This window comes from Pelmatolapia mariae, linkage group LG17 (assembly GCF_036321145.2).
Source record: "Pelmatolapia mariae isolate MD_Pm_ZW linkage group LG17, Pm_UMD_F_2, whole genome shotgun sequence".
In the NCBI taxonomy this organism is placed as follows: Eukaryota; Metazoa; Chordata; class Actinopteri; order Cichliformes; family Cichlidae; genus Pelmatolapia; species Pelmatolapia mariae.
The window spans coordinates 21,941,824-21,963,296 of NC_086242.1; the positions used below are offsets into that span (position 1 = coordinate 21,941,824).

Consider the following 21,473-nt stretch of genomic DNA (forward strand, 5'->3'; position numbering starts at 1 on the left):
AGTGAGAGGAGATGGGCGGGTTGAGCTGCTTTTAAACGACCCCAGACGACAGTGGGCGGGAGTTCCAGTAAACCACGGAGCAGCCAGTAGATGATACTTAACAGGAGGAGTCCGGGGCATTCCGGTGTTTGCCAAGACGGATCGGATTTAAACTGCTGTAAAGACTTGATAAGAATCGAAGATCAAATATATCGCTCATAAATGATAGCAAGTTATATTGGGCCACAGAGCCAGCAGAGCTGTGTTGATCTGGGACTGTAGACATTAAAAAGTCCACAGGAGAGATGGTAGCTCATGAGATAATACTAAAATGCAAAGATTGGTGACAGTGCTTGGAACCATAAGGCAACAGGTTAAAAAGAACTGTGAGAAATAAACTAGGCTCTGCCTGGGAATCACATTTTGCCTCTCTTCCTTCCTCCATCTCCTCATCTCATCTATCACTCTCCACTTGCTGTTCACCTGAGAGCAAGGCACAGTTTGCTATTGCATTAATCTATTATTTAATTATCCACACTTAACAACTCTTGCACCTAATCCATAATAAAGTAACGATAGAAAATGGGGGACACTCCCATAGGGCTTCAAATCTGGGACTCTCCACCATTTGCTCTTGGAACTGAAGAAGCTTCTCGGATGAGAGTCGAAACGTCTTCAAGAAAACTAACGAAGTCCAGATGCTTTCTAAGCTCATTAGACGATAGAAAATGTTATAGAACGAAAAGATTGCATTTTGTTTGTTATTGTTTTTATACTTGAATACCTCTGCAATGCAACAACCATTGCATGTGTGTATTATTGCCTGTGCTCTTTTTAATCCAGCTGGTGAGGGATCCACTGCCTCACACAGCTCCTTTTGTCACTGTTTCCCCCTCATATCCTTACAGGGCATGTCTGGACAACACACACACACACACACACACACACACACACACACACACACACACACACACACACACACACACACACACACACACACTCCAGAAAGGCAGGAAAGCCCTGTAACTTAATTTAAAACTAAATATGTTCCCTAAAACTGTAGACACAGCTACAGACCCATGACACCCTTACCCAGTTAGCTAGCGGCTAATGTCCGCTGTTCTGCATCCTACCTCACAAACCATCCTACCCGTTGTTTCTACGCACGCAAGCGATTTAACGCTACTCCATTTTCATATTTGGAAAATAGGCAAGTATTAGCACTTTATTGATGCGGATACTTTATTTTTATTTTTTTACTTTACTTTCACAAAATTGTGATTAAATGTTATTGTTCAGGGGGACAGGTAGGAATCCACACGCACGCGCACATTAAAAATAAATAATAAATAAATAAATAAAAATTTGCCTCAAGAAAAGGGCACTTGGGGCACCCATCAGGCCATCCCCTCGTGATTATAATTTGCGCACCTACACGGTTTTTTACGGTTCAATATGCGTTCGCAGTTCGTCATGGTGCCTTTAGGTGAACCTCTTAAATTCTGTAATCCAAACTGCAAGATCGCTTACAAGGCTTTTCTGGGGGATTTATTTCCCTTTGCTGGGATAAACATATCTATAACCATTTTGGTGTTCCTGTTGATAAAGTGTTTATTATAATTTAATGCTAAAATCAATAAGGTAGCTTCTAAATGTTTCATTTTTACCACCAAATTTCATTTTTTATTTAACACATCAACAGGACTGTTTGTGATAACATTCATTTTTTACAAAAAATAAAATGAAAATACAAAATACACACTAATATACAGGCATAGTTACACACTTCAAAGGATATAATAACCAAGCGGTTATCAACCGTCATTAATTATTAACCTTATATTCTTGTTCAGTTTGTCACAGCAGGCAGGCGGACGGTGATCATTTACGGATTTTTACAACTGCAACATTTTGAAATGATTACATCCTAGAAATCACTGCAGCATGAGCACAAATTCAAAGAAAAAACTGAAAACTTGTTTTCTGCAAACACCACCACATTCTTATTAAAAATGTTTTTGGATACACGTGTGATTGTTTTCAAGGTATATGGCTGCAGTATTCCTGAATTTACGAGGTGCCCTTAAAGGCACCATGATGTATTGCGCTGGTATATTGAACCGTATAGGTGCGCAAATTATTTTGGTGTGACTGCGTGACCAGTCAATAAGAGAGAGTCATAAAGATATTTAACATTTTTATTTCTTTATGTTATACTCTTATCTTAAATCCTGTTCACTGCAAACTATTTATCAATACAAGCAAATATATTAGGCATAAAACACACACACACACACACCTAAACGCAATGTTTTGGCACCAGGAGCAGCGGTGGAAAATTTCTGCTGCTGAGCCGGAGAGAAAAGCTGTATGGACGTTGTTGCGCCCACGCACACGCAGTTTAAACATCCAGCTGTGACTCATTTTGCTTCCAAGAGTTTTACTTTCGTTGGGAGAGAGAGAGAGTGTTTATAAAAGTTGTCTCAGACTTTAAACATCAACAGCCGTATACACTGTTAAAAAAAAAAAAAAAACGTTGCGAAAACTTAAAAACTCAAGGCAACCCACTGCATTTATGTTTTTAGGTTCTGATGGATAACTTCTAATTTTAAGTTTAGGAGAAAAGTTGCTTCAGCCAAAGTTTTTGTGTTTACAAAATTGATAATTGTGCTTTTTCTTAACTCATATTTTATTGTTTTTGCAATGTATTTCCTAAAGTTTACACAAGGTATTAATTTTAGTTTTGGCAACGTATTTCCTAAAGATTACACAACACATTTTTTTTGTTTTGCCAATTAATTTCCTAAAGTTTAGAAAAAGTATCTTTTATAGTTTTCATGAGGTGCTCCCTGTTGTACCAATGAATGTTTACACAGTTGATTTTCAAATAACTGTGTTCAAACACAACTGCACCACTGACAATGTTGACTTTTGAGATGAGCCATTTTTAACATACTGACAACATTCAGCCACAAATAAAGTCCTTTTCCAAAAACACAAAAAGTCAAATTTTTGTAACAAATGTTACTCATTCAATTTTAAAGGTGTGGTATTGTCAGACAGAATATCAAACCTATCCTATCTTGATAGATAGTCACTAACAAACAGATTCAAAACATCAGATGGCAGGATGTGAACGTCTGGTATGTGAATATCTGGTTTCCATACAGCAAACAACTTTCAAACCAATTTTTCCACCACTTGTCTTTTAATAGTAATGGTATCAACACTCTAATTTCCTCTGAAGTTCAGTATCGCGCCACATTTGTTATAAAAGTAGTACAAATGTACCTAAAACCAGATTATAAAAATTGTTTAAAACAGTTCAAGTTAGAATAAACCCTTTCAACATTTTATAAAAACTTGTTATACATGAAATCTGCAATCTGTCATGCAAGCTACATTAAGTAAAGTTAGAACAGAAGAGATTGATTCAAAACTTTCTGCACCGTACCATTTTCTTAAAGCCAGAAATTTACTTTTTTCAGAGCAACTTACCACAAAACCCAAAAACTGTAAATCAAAACAAATTGCTGCATTCTGTTTTACACAAGTTGCATTTGAGTTGAACATGTTGTCAAATAGGTTAGACTTTGGTTAAGAGCTTGGTTTTGAAGCTTCTTATCCTCTGGGAACAGGTATATGTCAACTCCATAAAAATGTGTTGCACAGCTTCAAATGTGTACTTGAGTTCTTTGGGAAACTCCATGTTGAGCCCATAAAGTAGGCCAAACAGGTAGGCAAAGGCAGTAGGAAGGTCTGGCAGATCATCAAGAATAATGTCCTCTTCCAAAACAATGGCAGTGTTGATCACTGTGGACCGCGAGTTGGGTCCCACGTAGTCCTCCAGAACAGTGAGGATGCCCACCGTAACACCTCGGGTTGCCCTCTCAACTGGATCTGTATCCTATGCAAAATAAAAAACAACAGTACATATAAGTCTCTGAAAACCAAAACTGAAGATTGAGTAGATTTGCATGCTCACCAGACATGTTAAGAAGAGTTTGGTCTCGTCGTCGCGAACAAATATCGGTAACCCTTCCAAACTGATGGTTCGTCGATGCTGGACTATGTTTGAGACCTAAAACAAGGAAATCAAATAAGACTCAGTCTCATTTATAAACCTACCATTTTGTTTTTAAAACACATTAAGTGTTGTTGCTAAAAATACAGCCTTAAGAAATAAGATGTTGAAATTAGTTATTCCAGATACTTGCTCATGGTTTTGTCAGTTTTTTTTAAAGTAATTTTGATGTGCAACAAATGTAGCACACTTATTACAACATTTATAACAAAAAGTGCCATGAGTGGGATGAGAGTTGAACTGTCTGTCATGACCTGCCATCTGCCAAACACACAGCGCTGCTTGTTAGCTTATAATCCCATTCAGGACACACTTTCTGAAAACTAACAATTTTTACGTCAATTTAGTAAATATTTAATAAAGTATCTTTCGTTACAGTGGGAACTTCAGGTTCCTCATGAGACACAAATACATTTTTATATATTACCTGTTCATCAAACTTCTGCAACAGAAAATCCATGTCATTGCAGAAAGCAGCTTTTCTAATTCGATACAGCTTAATCAGCTGAAGTGAGTAAGTGTCGAGGGCAGTCATGAAGGTCCCCATGAGATCCTTGGTGGTAATGCGTGAGAATTCCGCACAAATCTACAAAGCAACAAAAAAATATAGAAGAAAACTTAAAGGTACATTATATAAAAATGACATTGTTTTCAAATTTGGTTAAAACAACTTAATTTCAAAACATTTAGTCTCGGTTGATCTATTGGTCAGGTCTTGATTGGATTTTTTTTTTCTCTTTTAGTGGTAGTACAAATTCTAACTGACACATTTTAGAAAAAAAAAAAAAGAAGAAAGAAACAAGAAAAATCTGATCGGCAGATTTTACATTAAGTCTATAGAATACCTAATCAAATGTTGATTAGACAAAATAATGGTTTCAATTGTTACAGGATGCATTGCAGAAAAGAAATAAATCAATAAATTGTATTTTAAATTCATTGCAAAAATTTCATTAATTTTATAGTTATGTAGGAATGAAGTAAGAATAACATCCTGTGGTCAAATTTGGATACTTTCATAACACGCAAGTGACTTTCTCAATCCTGTTCTGTGAGTTTCATGGGTGTTGCCTGCTAAGGGTCAGCACCAAAAGATTCTAGATGCCCAGTGAAGACAAGTCATTGCGGCGACCGTGGTTCAGGGGGTTGGGAAGCTCATCTGTAACCAGAAGGATGCTGGTTCTGTCCCCCAGCTCTCTCTGTCCTGGTCGTTGTGTACTTGGGCAAGACCCTTTACCCTACCGCCTACTGGTGTTGGCCAGAGGGGCCAATGGTGCGATATGGCAGCGTCGCTTCTGTCAGTCTATCCCAGGGCAGCTGTGGCTATAACTGTGGTTTCCCTGCACCGATGTGTGAATGTGAGAGTGAATGAGTAGTGGAATTATAAAGCGCTTTGGGTGCCCAGCAAAGAGTGAAATAAATGCAATCCATTATTATACACAGTAAGTTGACAAGTAAATAGATTTCACTTCAATAGAGTTGTTGGTAATACCAAAATTAGCTTCATATTTTTAGAGCCAACTATTTTTTTTATATTTTACCATTAGCATTGTTAGCTCAACGGTAGCCTTCAACCTTTTCTACAAGATATTGGAGTGATACAAACAGATGCTTGTCAAGGGCACAAGAAATGGAGCTCACGTTCATTTACTCACCCAGACAAGTTTCGAGGCATTTGGAGTTGTTCAGAAGAAATTTTAAAGGTCCTATATCATGTAAAATCAACTTTTTGGAGCTTTTAAACACATTTTAATGTTATTTCCTTATATTAAAAACCCTCCAGAGTGGTTTTTGGCTTAATTCAGGCATTTTTAGTTGTCTCAGTGAATCCTTTCCCCATAACTGTGGCTCAGCTCTCTCCTGCAAAATGACTGACTCGTAACATTGGGATTAAAATTTCTTTCTAACAACTCCAAATGCCTTGAAATTTGTCTGGGTGAGTAAATGAATGTTTTTCATTCTAGAAATAAGACAACACTGAAAAAAAAAATGGAAGTTTTCCTTTAAATATTTAAGAGATTATCTTACCTGTTCTTTCAAGAAGAGAGCTGGCCATCTGAGCTGCATTTCCTTGACCAAGGGCTGCATCTCCACAACTTCTTTCCTCCTGAGAGAGAATGTAATGTCCATCTTTTGGGTGATGAGTGCCATGTTCTTATCCCTCTTCTTCATTTCATCTTCCAAAATGCATCTTTCATTTTCAAGAGACTCGTCATTGTAGTTTTCTGGGGCATCAGGGATAAAGTTGACTTCACCTCGCTTTCGTTTCTTTAAGGAAAATCTATTTGATCCACTGTCATCTTCTTCCCCTCTTCTTTTTCGATTGACTGCAACTTCACTACATCCAGCTTGACTTAGCTTGGAACGGTAGTTGCCAAGCTTGAACTTAATGCTTGTTGCCCAACCATCATATCCTGTGCCATTGCCGGGCTCTTTGAGGCAGGGATGTTTGGAAACTAGCTCCTGGGCAACAGATGTTATTTCATTCTTGTCAGGGTAGGCTTTGATTGCAAACATTTCTTGTGCCAGCTTGTCTAGAATTTCCATCTTGATGTCTCTTGTTACACTTAAATTTGCCCCTGCTTTCTCATATACCTCATCGCCCTTGCGAAGTTTTAACTCTACATCATAGGAAAAGGTTGGGATAGGAAATGGATTTGGCCACTGTGAAGTGCTACGCATGTAGGTCTGGGTGGATGAGGATGGGCTGAAAGAAGATGCTGAACTCACACTGGCTGTATCAATAGATGAGATGGCGCTATGATCAGATGGAGTCTGTGGTGGCGAGGCTGATGCATTTTCCTCCTAAATGAGGTGCAACACTGCCTGTCCAGCGGGTAGCTCATTAATATCCATCAGGTTGCAAAGTGCGTTCCCAAAATCTGGGTCTTCATATTGTATTGCAAAGTCACCTTCAAGTCCAAGCTTTGCTTGTAGTTCATCTTGAAGCTGCTTCACAGACTCTGGAACAGTGGACAGTTGGATTTTTCTGATAAGTTTTGGACTGACGTGGACTTGCAGTAACAGGGCCTGTGAAGACAAACCAAAAAAGGGCGCAATTCTAAATAATTAACAAATTCAAAGTAATCAACTGAAAACTATTTAAGAATAATACATACCATCACTTTCAATGCAGGAGGCACGTAACAGGTGTCACCATCAGTTGTCCAGCTACGCAGTATTCAGCTAAAGGGTGGTAATCATTCAAATCTTCTGGGTCAAGTATTTCCAGATCTTTGTAGCTGCTGTCAAGCCGATATGATCTGTAATGTTCCATAAACCAAGAGGAGAGCTTTGTAGCAACAAATGACACTTTCCCAGAGTCTACCAAAATGTTCAGTATCTTGTAGAATTTAGGCAGTCCACTCAGTTGTCCTGATGAAATGATCATGCCTTTAACATACTGGGTCCCATACAGATAAACACATTAAGCAAATGACACAGCTTTTACCTGTGGATATTTCAGTTTCAAGCACTTCTGAAGATTTTCATTCAAGAAACAGATGTCAACTGTGTCAATATTATCAACATGCAGACTTGGTTTAAAAAGACTGTGACCATCTAAGAAGTATGCCATCATTTGTTGATGCTTTGAAGAAAGTGTTAGTAGTATATTCTTAAAGCATTGGACATCATGTACAGTTTTCTTGAAAAAGTTGTGCTTAGATTCAAATCGAATAGTCCACAAATCAACTAAGGGACCAAAACAATGCACAAGATGACTATAATGTTCAATATAGTGGTGTTTTGGCTTCAAATTAAAATCAGGAAAAGTCTCTATCAGTAGTCGTCGATGATCCAATATTTTGGTGTCCAAGTATGACAATATTTCTTCTGATAGAGTTGTCGAGACAACAATCTCAACAAGCTCCTTAAGGTCCATCAATATTTCCCATGATGGCTCATGTTCTGGTATACGGGTCCCAATGATAAAAGGCAGCAAACGCAAAAGTGTCCAGTTTTCATGTCCATTGCCACTCACTCTTCCTGTTCCAAAACTGGCTTTTGTAATTTGTTGTGGCTTGTTGAGCTTATCAGAGAATGTATATGGAAATGATTTTATACGTTTGTTTAGTCCTTCAAATGTAATAAAACCCTTTCTGATTAAATCTTGAAGACACAAACAATTCCACAGGGACAACACCTTCAAAGAAATCATGTAATATATCTGGAGGAAATCCAGTGACTGGATGAAAATAGGGCAATAGGGCACAGGAACCTTTGACACCACACACACTTTGTCTTTGACCATCCTCAAGCTCTTCTAGAAAAATGTTATGCTGTTCCACAGTTCTTAATGGAAATTCTGTAGGATCAAGAGTTGCAATCTGATGTTCATCAATACTACAAAATCGACAAAACTTTTCGACATTAAAGGACTCCAAAAAGCCTGCAAGGCTGTGAGCCCCAAGGTTATCTGCACAGACACAAAATACAGTTCCCTTTAAAAAACTATTTAAAGATTCAACATACACCCCTGTGCTTTCAAGACATTTTAAATCCTCAATGAGTGGATAAAGAAAAGCATCAGACCCAAACTGTTTAACGTCTACACTTTTACCTAGAAGAGCAAGCTGTATTGAGGGCAATGTGGAACGAAACCTTGCAGATAAGTTGAGTACAACCCAATAAACGGCAGTTATTTTATGAATTTTTCGAGATGTTCCTAAAGGGTTGCATATTTCAAAGTTGTCAATATACAAAGCTAAACTAATGCTAGTATCTTGCAATCCTAAAAGCTTGTTGTTTTTGAAATACTGCCCATCTCTAAATGATCTGTAACCTTCACTAATTTCTTTATCAAATGCTAACTTTTCAAAGAAACTTCTCTCTTTCAATAAGTTCTCCAAGACCTGGTTTACTGAGACATAAATGTATTTCTAGTTCTCGCTTTGTAGGTGTACTCTGTAGGCTCAATTACATGAAAATTATTCTTGAAATAAATATTTCTCTTGTAATCAGTAGATAATGCACCTTTTGGTTCTGTTGAGATAATTAATGGGTTGGTTTTGAAAAGTGCATCATTTATATTTTTAATTACATCATCATCATCTGCCTCAATGTTCTGTTCAGCAAGCACCTCTTTGATTCTTTGAAATGAATGAACCTGAGAAAATTTTAAAATGTCACTAATTTCCTCAATAATTCTCTGCAAACACTTTTAGAAACATGTAACAATGTTTGCATGCATAGAAAAAGTCTAGCTATTTTATGTTCAAGACATTGGTAATCTACAAACTCATTGTCCTCTTTATCACTTGATGCGACACCTGAACCACTTGGTAATGTCTCTGGCTCCTGAGAGGTATTTAAGGATTCATCAGGGGAGCTACTTTCACTAGGACATGCATTTGCATGAGAAATCAGTCTAATACAGTTTTTTATGTCTTTTGAGTTTTTGTGCTTTCTGCTTGTGTGTGATGTAAAGGTTGATAAATTGTTGGTAGCATAGTCACATTTTTGGAAAGGACAGGATACAGTCTGATGTTTTTTAAGTGCCTTAAAATATGTGAAATAAATGTATGCTGTGAGCAGTTTTCCTTAAATTCACAAAAATCACAAAAAAATGTTTTTTGTTTTTTTTTGTTGTCATACTTAATGTTTTCTTTTCTTAGCCCTGTTGTGTGATCTGCTGAGGTGAGACTTCAATGCCCCTCGTGTCCTAAACGAACAGACGCAGTCACTGTAAACACAGGGCAAATGAAATCCTCTTCTATGTCGTAGCTGGTGATGCCTTAAGAGTACTTCTTGGCTTGAACAGACAAAAGAGCAGAACTGGCACTGCATACAAAAACTATAATGAGAAGAGAGGACAGTGTCAACAATCCAAAAGAAACCTGAATTAATCTCAAATTACCAAAGTTACATTACCTGATTATGTGTTTGGGGGCGGGGGGAGGCGCTCCTGTTCTGATTCCTCTCCTTACCAACTCTTCATCAGTCCCTCACAAATCAGGACAAGCAAGCAGTGGTCTGGAGTTGGCTTTTAATTCTCTAAATAAATAAAAATAGCAATTAGTTTTAAAATAAAATACCAGCTTCCTGACATTACTTAAGAATGTTTTTCTCCTGTCCTAATTGTTTTGGCTCACTAAAGTGAGCTGATTCTGCCTTGTAAAATGCCACGTAAAACAGTGTAAAACAAATAATTTACAAAACATACATTACCTCAAATGTTTAATTTATTAAATGTTTCATTTATTTAATTTATTATTAACAAATTGTATTCTAAATGGAATGCACCAGCAGTGTACTGGGATGTATTATGTATGCCAAGGATAATTTTGTGTGATTGGTTTTACAACTTAGAATGACAAACATTGGATTGAGAGTATGAGTGGGATAAAACTCCTGAAGCATTTGTTTAAATTATCAGTGCATTTATTAATGATGCTCCATAAATAAACCAAAACAATGTTGATTTTGTGCATAACAAAAAGCTCACAATTGTGCAGTCAAAATGTAAACTAAAAGATGCTGAGCATAATAACAAAGACAGATTTCACAGCTGCTCTGTTTCCAAGTTCTACTGCGCAACTGACAGCCTTGAGTTTGAAATCCTCTTTGTAACCGTGTCTCTTACAGGTGCCATTTATGGTCCCTACACACATAATACAGTAATATTACGTTGAAGCAGAGTACGTATCACTCTGTGAGGCTCCTCGGTAGCCGTAATGCTCCAACAATCCATCAAGCAGTGCCGCTTCATAGCTTACCAAAGTCGTACCAGAACATTTTTTGACAGATTTTTTTACACTGTGTACCACATAAAATTGGTTCGAGGTCAGTAAGCACAACCAGAATTCATACATAAGGCACACTGTCGATTTTTGAGAAAATGAAAGGATTTTAGGCCGTGCGTCAACGCGTCAGCCCGGTTAGCTCGTTAACCCTGCCCAGCCCCACGCACGGGGTGATCCGCGGTAACTAGTTAACGGAGATTTGCCCCTTTAAAATACCCCCATATTTACTGCTCTGTAGCTGCTTCTCTGAGCTTCCTCTCCCTCCTGTTTGTGTGTTTGGTGGAGCTTGCTGGCCGTGAGGACTCCACCACCCCGTTCACACAGAAACTAAAGCACACATTTTATTGGCTAAAAGTGATTCGAACAAATTAAACGACCTGGCAGCGGGTGCCCCCGAAATGTATTTATTTTTAAATAGCGGCGGGGGGTTGCTGCCGTTGGTCATGAGCGAGACAGCCTATTTTGTTTCGTTCGGTGGTATGGCGGCCACAGACTGCACTTCATGAAATACACATAGGGGGTGTTGCGGAGGCTTGTCAGATATGAGCGAGCCTCTTTAGTAGCGATGTTTGTCGGATTTTCATTGTTTTGTGACATGGGACATAGTTCGTGACATGGAATCTTAAATGATATAGTAAACACATAAGCCACAAGGCTTCTTAGCCTAGAAAGTAATGCTATGCTAAGTTTCGGAAAAATACGAAGAACTTCAGTTGTGATATTTCTAAAAGACAAATTGAGACTGTTCAAACATATACTGTCTGATATAATAAAATAAACATTACTTGCCTTTAGAAAGTTGAGATGAACGATCTATCCAGCTCCTGGTATAAAAACCCTCACGTTCTCGTTAAGGCAGACGGCCAGGTGGCTTTCAGTCCTTGCAAAAGTCCAAACTAGACCCCGTAGTATCCAAAAATATGAGATGCGCATGCGTGCTCAGGCACAGAAAGGCGCCAACAGCTTCAACTCATGTAAAACTTGAATTTATTCATTTTGCCAGCAATAAATTTCATCTGAGACCAACTTTTGCTCCAAAACGTTAAAGGATTAGCTGAAACCCTTAATGTATTTGAGTTTATGGGGCAACTCAACTTTTATTGTTGAATTGTGGAAGAAATGACTGTAAGCTCAGCAATTGCAAGTTAGATTTTTTACAGTGTAGGCTGTTTTTTTTTTTGAGTGTGTAAAAACAGTTAAACATTGTTAAACAATGTGCAGCTTTGAGGAAAACAGACCAATAATGAGAAAAGGAAATGATAAGTATTCTTGTCATTTTTATATTCTTTTGCTCTCCTTTTTCAAAATAACTGTTTTACTAATTGGCTACTTTTTCATGTACAGTAGCCTAAACACTTTTATTAATACACCATACTTGGGAATAACACGAGTTGACCCGAAGTGCTTTTGTGGTTGCTGGCAGTTCATCAGACTGTGTCTCGCTGTAGCAAATGAACTGTTAATAGTAAGAAAATATGGGAAAGAGAGGGGAGACCTGGAACTAAGTACCAGAGCTGTCCTGTGAAATGGAGCGCGTGGGAGGACTCAACAGAGAAACTGACAAACACACACACTGAAACTAAGTCATGTGAACCGGACTGGGGATAAAGGGATAACTAACATAACAAAACAAGAAATCAAGAACTATAAATAACAAACTCAGAAACTAGAACATTAATTATTTTAACCTTTCAAAGAAATAAATACCAAGTCCAGAACAAAACTCAAAACGCTGAGTCAAAGACTCAGAACCATGACAGGTCTCCCTTAACTCCAGCTCGCCCTCAAAGCGGTGAGGGGGCGGGAGATACGAAGCTCAGCACAGAGGAAAGATTACAAACAGATTGAATCTGCTTATCTGATATTTAATCATATATATTTTCTGTCACCAAACAACATCTGAAGGTTCCTTTTTTTTTATTTTTATTTTTTTATTCCACAGATATGATATTACTGATATATGATGTATTACCCTTCTATCCCCAGTGTGTATGTAACCTGTGTCCATTCCCTCTGTCTTTATCAGGTCATGTCCCATTAGATTAATTGATTGATTTAGTATAGGTGGTTTAGACTAACACCAGCTCTATAACTGAAAGTTGTGAGGAGGGTTTGGGGCTGAAGGCGTCTTCTCTGGCGCGTCGTCCAGCAGCTCGTAGGCAGGTGGCTGGCCCGTCCACTGGCAGTTCAACCTGATGCTGGTGTTATACATCTGATAGATCAGCAGTGATGACAGCACCATGCCAAAGAGCTACACACAAACAACAGTTAATAAAGAGTGACACGATGATGTTTGTCACTCATGCTCTCTGTGGTGAAGATGAGTTTACCCAAGCTAAAGGATCATAGCAGGAAAAAGTTTACTATTCCTGAAAAGTTGGTGTATTTGAAAAGTTGGTATATATGTAAGTTCTGAATCAGCTCTTTCTTTAAAAAACAATTCTCTGTAAATATTTCTAAGTATTTGTTAAGAGCACACATTCAGCATTACGAGGACTGTCAGAGTTGTGGACATAAATCATTTCAAAATGCTGTTTTACGTTTTTGGAGGAGATTTAAATGCAAGGCAAGAAAACATTAAAAAAGCAGAGCTATGGTGACATAACACATTTTACTTTAATGATTAACTCACTGTTAGAACAAAGAGACCAAAGGTCACGCCCAGGGTGATGTTGGCATTTCTTACAACCCTGCTGCTGATGATGGGAAAGCAGGGCTGAAGACAGAGAGACAAACACATATCAACTCTGACTGCAGTGACAGGAAAAGGAATTTTTTTCAGGGCATCAGGAAACAGATCACACTTACCTCCATTATTGTATATTCATAATCACATATCTATTAAAACTTCTTTAAAATTGTCAGAGAGCATTGGCTTTGATGCGAACGTTGAAGGAATACACTTTTTATATGTTCACACTTGAGTATCAGGTGATAACTTTAATATTAGCATTTAGCAGCTCTCACCTGTGTGAAGACAGACTTCTTCTGGCAGAAAAAGTTCAACAGGAAGTTCTAAAAATACAGGAAACAAACTCAGGAGTCATTTTGTTTGTGTTTCAGTTGGACCCATTTCAGAAAGCATCAACACCTCACATGAAACTGAGTTAATACAATAACTCTGCAAGTTATTAGTGTCTCAACTTCTTTTACTCACTGTGTAGCTGACTGTCTGACATTCCTCTACATCCTGTTTGCACAGGCAGGAATCAGGGATGCTGTTCTCCCAGTCTTTGTAGCCAAACAGACCACAGCAGTGCAACTAAACACGGACGGGAAGAAGAGCTACAAGCTGCAGTGTTATTTACACCACACAGTGCAGAACAAACCACACAGAACTCGGTGCTGGTGACTGCTGCCACATCAAAACAATACTGAATAATACAGAGCATATTTTGTGGAAGTCAGAAATCTTAAAGCTCTGGCTTTCCTCCTTTCATTCCTGGACTCAAAGTATTGTGCTATGCTGCCTGACAGTGTGATAGGTGCTTACTGATGTCTGTAGTCTTTCAACCTGATCCCTGATGTCACCTGAAGCCTGATCCAGTGGCAGAAGCAAACGAAACCTTTCCTCCATCACATGCCCCAACTGAAAAATCACACAGGAGTGTTTTTATTAGTTCATAACAATCTGTAAAACATCAAACAACCTGCATTTGATGGCATTTTACTCAAGTTAAAATTGTGCATGTCTGCTCAAAACTAGTGGGGTAGACAAAGAAGAAATCAATGCTAAAATTATTATCGGTCTGGATACTCATTTGGACCAGTATCAGTGCCGCAGACAGACAGTTCATCTTGACCTCACCACCAGCTGAAGCTGGCTTTCATAACAGCAAATAAATCTTTTGACGAATTTTAAGAGGTCAGTAAAGCTCCCATCTCATCAGCACTCAACAGTTATCAGTAACATTAGCCATTTAGCCATTAGCAGTTACCCAACAGCCACATTAGCCATCTGCTACATTGCATTAAGCTACCGGCTAATAATGAAACTATCAGTGTTGGAGCTATGGAGCAAACGTCATCAGCTGTGCCTGTCTGAAACATTAATAATATTAATTTACAGGATAAAACAATTATTTGCGTTTAATTTTTCTTGAGAAAAAAGGGAAACATCTGCTATACCTCTGAAAAATAAACTTTATGGGTCCTGTAACTTTTTCTTCCACTTTATACTTAAACTCAGGTTCCCCCACACGCTTTCCTAATTAACTCTGAGATAACCCAACAGAACCCAAGTGGTGTGTTGTTAGCACTCTTCATACTTTTTGGTAAATTACTGTTGTGGTTAAAATACATTTCTTCTTTCAGGATGTCAACTCTGACAAGGTCCATGTAGCACAGTGAAAAACCTCCATGTTTTCTGATGTTCCTGCATGAACCTGGGATCTGTTTGTGTTTTGTTGGGGATGCTGAGTTTGGGGGAGAAGCTTCGTTGCTGAACGTTGAATACAGAACCAACACAGTAAAAAGAAACCGGGTCCTTACGTTTGGTCGGGCTGCAGCAGCGATAGTTCCAGCTCTCAGCATCAGCAGACTTCCAATGAACGTGCACACCAGGAACTGCAGAGAAGGAACCAAAGAGACGCTGCCTCAGCTCCTACATGTAAATACCTTTTTTGCATTTTGTTTTATTTTGGTTGTAGTTTTCTATTTTGTATCTAACCACATCAACATGGGACTTTTAAGGAGCAGGAGAGACATGAGAGAAAGATAACTCTGTTCATCTGATTTTCAGAAATAAGAATGATGTGGGGTGCATTATCTCAAATACTTTTCTAAAGTACAGCTTTCATGAACTATAATAATATGCCATGCTGTTTTATTTTGGATAAAGAGAAAGAAACTTAGCAGTAATTAAGTAACTTACATCACCTCCTGTCACATTAAAGTAATAAATACATGAATCAACAAATATGATCCAATGTGATCATGTGTTCTGCACAATGAGCACTTTTACTGTCTGTACATGAAATATATTTTAAGATAAAACTTTTGTACTTTTTAATTAAGTAAAAAGTAGAATTTGTTTCACTAAGCTGTCATGAATCGGCTGTCTGGCAGGCAGGAGTAGAACCCAAAATGCAGGACACTAAGACGGAGGACTAAACTCAAAAGGCTGCTTTATTGCAGTTGCAGAAAAAACTCCAAAAACAAAGAACTTGCAAAAACAAAACTGGAAACTAATACTAAACACTAAGAAACCTGGAGCCGAGGAGCACAGAGGGGAAAAACCCATACAGCATGGGAGGACGACGCGACAGAGAATAAAGGAGAACACAGGGCTTATATACACAGGGGAGTGATCAGGGAATGGGAACCAGGAGGGAGACGCAGCTGGGAGAAATTAGACTAACGACAGATAGCTAAAGAATCAGACATAAATCATAATACAGAAAAACACCAAAACATAAGGAACAGAAAATGCTGGGTCAAAATGACCCAGAACCGTGACAGAAGCATTTTTTAAAACTATGAATCTGGATTCAAGTAACAGAAATTCTTCAGTTTTCACTGTTTAATTATCAAAATCAATCAAAATTTCCAATAAACAAACAAAAAAAAGGTGCATGCTGGTAGTTTTAGTTTGGTTAACAATGGGAGAATTTACAAAAACAAAAAAAATGCAAATGGAAACAGTCGAGAAAATGATCATTGGTGTGTATCTGTTATTGATTATTTATGATTTTATTATTTCCAATACATATTTCTCTTCTTAGCTGACATTAATAACTTGCCTCGGGCTATGCTGGCTGGTGACAGAAGGACCAAATTATCACCACCTTCCTGTCTGTGGCTTGGAAGCAAAGAAAAGACCTTTTTTAGAATCAGCTTCTCGACTGAGAACTGACTTTTCCTCACTGCTAGGACTGCTGCTCAGACTGGGGCTCGTAATATCGGAGTAATATAATAATGTCAGCTCTGCTTTTCATGTGTGGGATGACCCAAGATCAGGGAATGACCCAGCTTTGGTTCCACTATAGCGCCAAAATGTAACCTACTTACTCCCCAGATGTTTTATATTACTTTACTTTGGGGTTCATGGCAAACATTAAGTGAATAAAAAGTTCAATTCATTAAAACTGTATAGGTGACATTGGGTGCTTTTGACAAGGTTGTAAAAAAGTGGAATGAGGTAGATATTACATCAAATATACACCTCGGGTCTGCATGAACCCTAGTGATTAGGATGGGGGTTAAGGCCACCTTGCCTTTAAGTCAGCTTTACTATAAGTGTTATTAGGGATATTCCCTCTGTGACATCATACAGCTCCAAGAGCTGGAAAAACAGACTCCAGTTAAGCTAAAAGTTAACAGGGATGTTTGAGTAATGTACACGTGACAGAAAATAACAGACGGCAGAAGTGAGAACAGAACTGTTTCATGCTTCAGTTTACCTGAAAAATTACTAATATTTGTCAGTCAGCAGCCATTGTGTTTTTGCTCACCACAGTTAGGCTCATCAGGTTTGCCGTGTGGGCTCCATGAGCCCCCAAGATGCTGATCACCACGGTAATGGAGCCAAAGATGTAAAGGTGGGTTGTCTGAACTCCAAACTGAATGAAAAATAGTTTTATGCTTGATTAGTGCTGCATAACAAACAGCTGTGTGTGTGCGTGTGTGTGTGCGTGTGTGTGTGCATGCTACTTACATTGTCTTGGTAACATTCAAACAGCAGAGCCGGAGCTGTGACAATAACGAGTCCCACTATGAGCTGAAACACAGCAGAGCAGCATATCATCCAAGGAAGTTTCAACAAAAGGGGAATCCTGTGTTTTCTGGGCTGTGTACAAGTGTAAACCACCAACAACACTCCATTTACTTTTCTCCGTTTATGTCTGAGATGGAACGTTATTATGGAGTCGTGGTCCTCGAGTGGTCCTCGAGTCTCTCGTGCTGGCCCGCTTTTCTTGTGTGTTTTTCTATAGTTGTTTTCTCCCTTTGTATACCATGTTTACATATCTTTGTGGGGACCAAAAATTGGAATGCGACTATACTTGTGGGGACCAACAGTCCCTTATGGGGACAAAATGTCCGTCCCGACGAGTTTGAAGACTCAAAATGCGGTTTAAGCGTCAGGGTTAAATTTAGGTTATGGTTAGGGTTAGGCATTCATTTTTGATGGTTAGGGTTAGGGTAAGCGGCTAGGAAAAGCATTATGTCAATTAGATGTCCCCACTAAGAAATGAAAACAACTCTGTGTGTGTGGGTGCTCCCCCATGTCTCCACCTTCCTGCTGGCATGCTGAACAGCTGTGGGTGTTAGGGCTAGGACTACTCACCTGCTGCTCAGCAGTTATCAGGCTTCCTGCTTAAGGCGCGTTGTGTTGGCCCAGGAACTCTCACAGCCTCTATCTTGTTGTGGACTCTGTGTTTTTATGCTTTGGATAACTGGTCTGTCTGTGGCCATGAATACTGACTCCTGTGAGATCTGCTCTATGTGTTTGTGCCCTTGAAACCGGCAATGCCTGTTGCCGCTGTTGGAACTCAAATGCCTCACCACCAACTTTGATTACTGCCTTTTCTTTCCTGGGTGATCGTTCTGTTAGTTTCTAACACATGGTTTAAAAATCTAACTAGCCAACAAACAAACTAAACCAAAGCTATTTGTCTTCCCTGCATGTCCTGATCTTCTTAAAGTTTTTGTACCTTTTTTTTCTGATTGCTTTGTGTTTTTCTGGACTCTTCAGCTATTGTGTGCTTTGCTGCAAACTCTAACCATCATTGTTTCTAAGATTTTGATGGAGGTTACCCTTCAGCCCTTTTGCATTTTCATTTGCAGAGGAAATGATAAAATCATTCAAATGTTTTGATCAGTAGAACACCAGGATGTCTGAAGTAGAACTCTGAATCTCCCCTTTAAAACAAACAGCAGCTTCATGTGACTGTAGAACATGAAATTATATCCCTGTGCCTCTGAACAGATCATGTTCTAGCTTCAGACTGTCATAAACATTACATGTTCAGATTGTTTGTATTGATTTATTTACTAGCTCTGTAGAGATGTGAATGTCAATAACTCAAAAATCCCGACTCATTGTGTGTCTTCACTGTTCTCTCTCTCATACCTTTCATCTTCTTAGAAAGTAAACAGAGCCATTTTCCCCTTTTAAAATCCAGTTACTCACCAAAAAGAAGACGTTGAAGCTGAAGAAGAAATGTCTGAGAGAAGGGCTGACCTGACTCATGCTGCTGTATGATAAAGCATAAATGCATCGACACGTACTGTGATTCTGCGTCCAGCGGTGGTTGGAAAAAGTGATAGTGCAAATGAATCTTGGAAAGCAAGAGAGAAGGGCAGGGCTTCCTGTAGAAGCTTCCTGTAGATTAGAAAGCTAATGAATTATTTGTCATGATGTGCTGTGCAGGCAGACAGGATTGGACCCAAAAGCAGGACCAATAGAGGCAAAATGTGAACTTAAATGTAGCTTTATTGCTGACCAGGGAAAACCAAACAGAAACCCAATCTGGGAAGCTAGAACCAAAACACACAAGTAAACACCAGGAGAGACACAGCGGGGGACCAATGTTAACAACATGACAGAGGGAATTGGAGACAGGAGGGAGAAATTAGAGCTGACGAAACAAGGACAAGTAAAATTAGACTCACTGCACATAGGACTGGGACTATCAAAATAAAACAGGAAACAAGAGATAATTCACAAAGACGCAGACTTGATACTAAACTAAAAGGGACACATGGACAAAACCTAAGAACTAGAAATCACCAAACAAAGAACTAGAGCACTAGAAAGACAGAGAAAGAAACCTAAACACTAATAGTGATAACAATGATAAAAATCAAAACATCAAATCAGAACACAAGTCATTTACAGCAAAGAAACCATAGAACAATAATAATAACAAGCAAAACACTGGGTCACCGACCCAGGACCATGACACTATTAAATATTAATAAAGAGACATCAGCACGGTTGAACAAAAACAAGAACAAAATTCATTGTGTTTTCTTAACATTAGTTTTTTGAAAAGGGATTTTGTCAGGGTCCCGTGGTCCTGTGTCTATGGAGTCTGTGTGTGATGCTTGGGTAGCCACACCCCCGGGCTGGGCCATCACCGGCACACCTGCTTTCCATCGGGGCGATTACCTGGAGGACTACTTAACCCTGCTCCACGCCAGTCCGTTAATCACCTCTCTGTGGTAACTAGACTCCCGCGAAAGCGTTGTGCTAATGATTTATTGGAACTGTGTTAAATCTGCCTTCTTGTGTTTAAGATTTCAATTCGGCGTCCAGTGTCTGCTTCCTGCCTGTCCTCCTGCTCGATCACATCACTCGGTGCATCATCTGGCCTCGTCACTAACTCCACAGACTCCCGCCTCACGGACTTTCACACTTCCCTCCCAAGCCCCACGGTCCCACTCCGATCGTAAGCCTACTACTCCTATCCTGCCTTGTTGTGCTCCCCTGCTTCCTGGCTTACTAGTAATTTTCTCCCCTTTCTGTTGCAGCCTCCCACGGTGCCGATTCCGGTGTTGTGCCAAAAAGTGATTGCCTGCCAAAAAACTGATTTCCAATTTTTCTGTGTATTTTTTTGTGTAATATCTTTACGTATGTTCGTAAACAGACTTCGGTGAACAGGGTTTACAAAGCGGTTATATATAGAATTAAAAAATCATTTCAGTTTTTCAAGTATCTTTACAACTCTGTGTTATTGTACTTACATTATAACCAATCCGGTCCTTTATCCCCACTTAAAATATTTTTACAGAACTATTGTAATATTTGCTGCCATTTCTGCTGTCCTCTTGGCCAGCTTACTCTTACAAAAGACATTTTTAATGTTAATGAGATTTTTTTTTAACTGCATAAATAAAGGTTACGTAAAAGTCACTGCCAAAAACTGATTGCGGCTTCTACCTTGTTACAGGAATGTTGTTTGTGGCTCAAGATGACTTCATGTCATCCATAAGGGATGCATTTGACATATGTTTCACATATTATAGGCCAACAAGTTACTTATAGCAGTTTAAATACGAGCAGTCAGTTTTTGGCAAATACCGGAAATCAGTTTTTGGCAGACAATCACCGGCTTCCCCGCGTCATTTGTTTCCCCGGGTTTTTCTGTTCCTCGTTTGAGCCTCTGGTTTTCCCGGGTCGCCTTTTGTTATTAAGTGTGCCTATGCCAAGAGGCACACTTATTGTGTGGATGCCCTAAAAGGGCTTCCACACTATTGAGTTCCTGTTTCTCTTTATTCTTTATACTTTATTCTTCAAGTTGCTCCGTTCTTCGCCGCTTAACTACTTCCGCAGTTTTTGTGCTATTTTCTCAGTTCAAATTTCACAATATTCAGCTATTTGTGCTCATTTGTGCTATATCTTTTTGTACTTTTAACTATTATACTTTTTAAAATATTAAGCTTTTTATGCAATTTTTTGTCCCATTGGAATGAATGGGAAAGTTCTAAAATTCTTCAGAAATTCTGCTAAAACTTGCTTGTTTTTGAAACTTAACTACTTCCTCATACTTTCACCTAGAAACTCCATTCAAACTTTAAAATGTTCTCAGATTATTGGGCTATTCCTGTATGATTCAGCTTTTTCAGATCTTCTACCGTTTTAATTTTATACCTCTTTAAGTTTTTAGTTGCAAAATTGTGATTTTTCAGAAAATACATGCGTTGTTATGGTTGCTATGCAATTA

At 38.7% G+C, this 21,473-nt stretch overlaps 1 protein-coding gene and 1 long non-coding RNA gene across 3 annotated transcripts; both read right to left on the reverse strand.

The window, feature by feature from the left end:
* Positions 1-3,854: 3,854 nt before the first annotated feature.
* Positions 3,855-4,515, reverse strand: LOC134615678 (uncharacterized). Of its 2 annotated transcripts, none has more exons than XR_010091314.1 (3): positions 4,491-4,515; positions 3,965-4,060; positions 3,855-3,886 (listed from the first exon to the last, which is right to left on the reverse strand). It is a non-coding gene; the product is annotated as an uncharacterized LOC134615678 (long non-coding RNA). The 2 variants fall into 2 exon arrangements; XR_010091315.1 differs by lacking the exon at positions 4,491-4,515 and adding an exon at positions 4,261-4,319.
* An 8,301-nt stretch (positions 4,516-12,816) lies between these two features.
* Positions 12,817-18,997, reverse strand: tspan9b (tetraspanin 9b). The gene is made up of 9 exons (XM_063460629.1): positions 18,938-18,997; positions 17,462-17,524; positions 17,259-17,366; positions 15,298-15,372; positions 14,300-14,395; positions 13,964-14,068; positions 13,774-13,821; positions 13,439-13,522; positions 12,817-13,057 (listed from the first exon to the last, which is right to left on the reverse strand). The coding sequence occupies exons 1-9, from the start codon at positions 18,995-18,997 to the stop codon at positions 12,893-12,895; spliced, it is 804 nt and encodes a 267-aa protein (XP_063316699.1). The 3' UTR covers positions 12,817-12,892.
* Positions 18,998-21,473: the final 2,476 nt, after the last annotated feature.

Bases quoted from the DNA above. Each gene is read 5' to 3' on its own strand.
- tspan9b (XM_063460629.1), bottom strand. From the start codon at position 18,997: ATGAGTCAGGTCAGCCCTTCTCTCAGACATTTCTTCTTCAGCTTCAAC. The intron at 14,069-14,299 runs GTAAGCACCTAT...GTCCGTGTTTAG, and splicing joins TTGAAAGACTACAGACATCA to TTGCACTGCTGTGGTCTGTT. The intron at 13,523-13,773 runs GTGAGAGCTGCT...CTCTGTCTTCAG, and splicing joins AGAAGTCTGTCTTCACACAG to CCCTGCTTTCCCATCATCAG.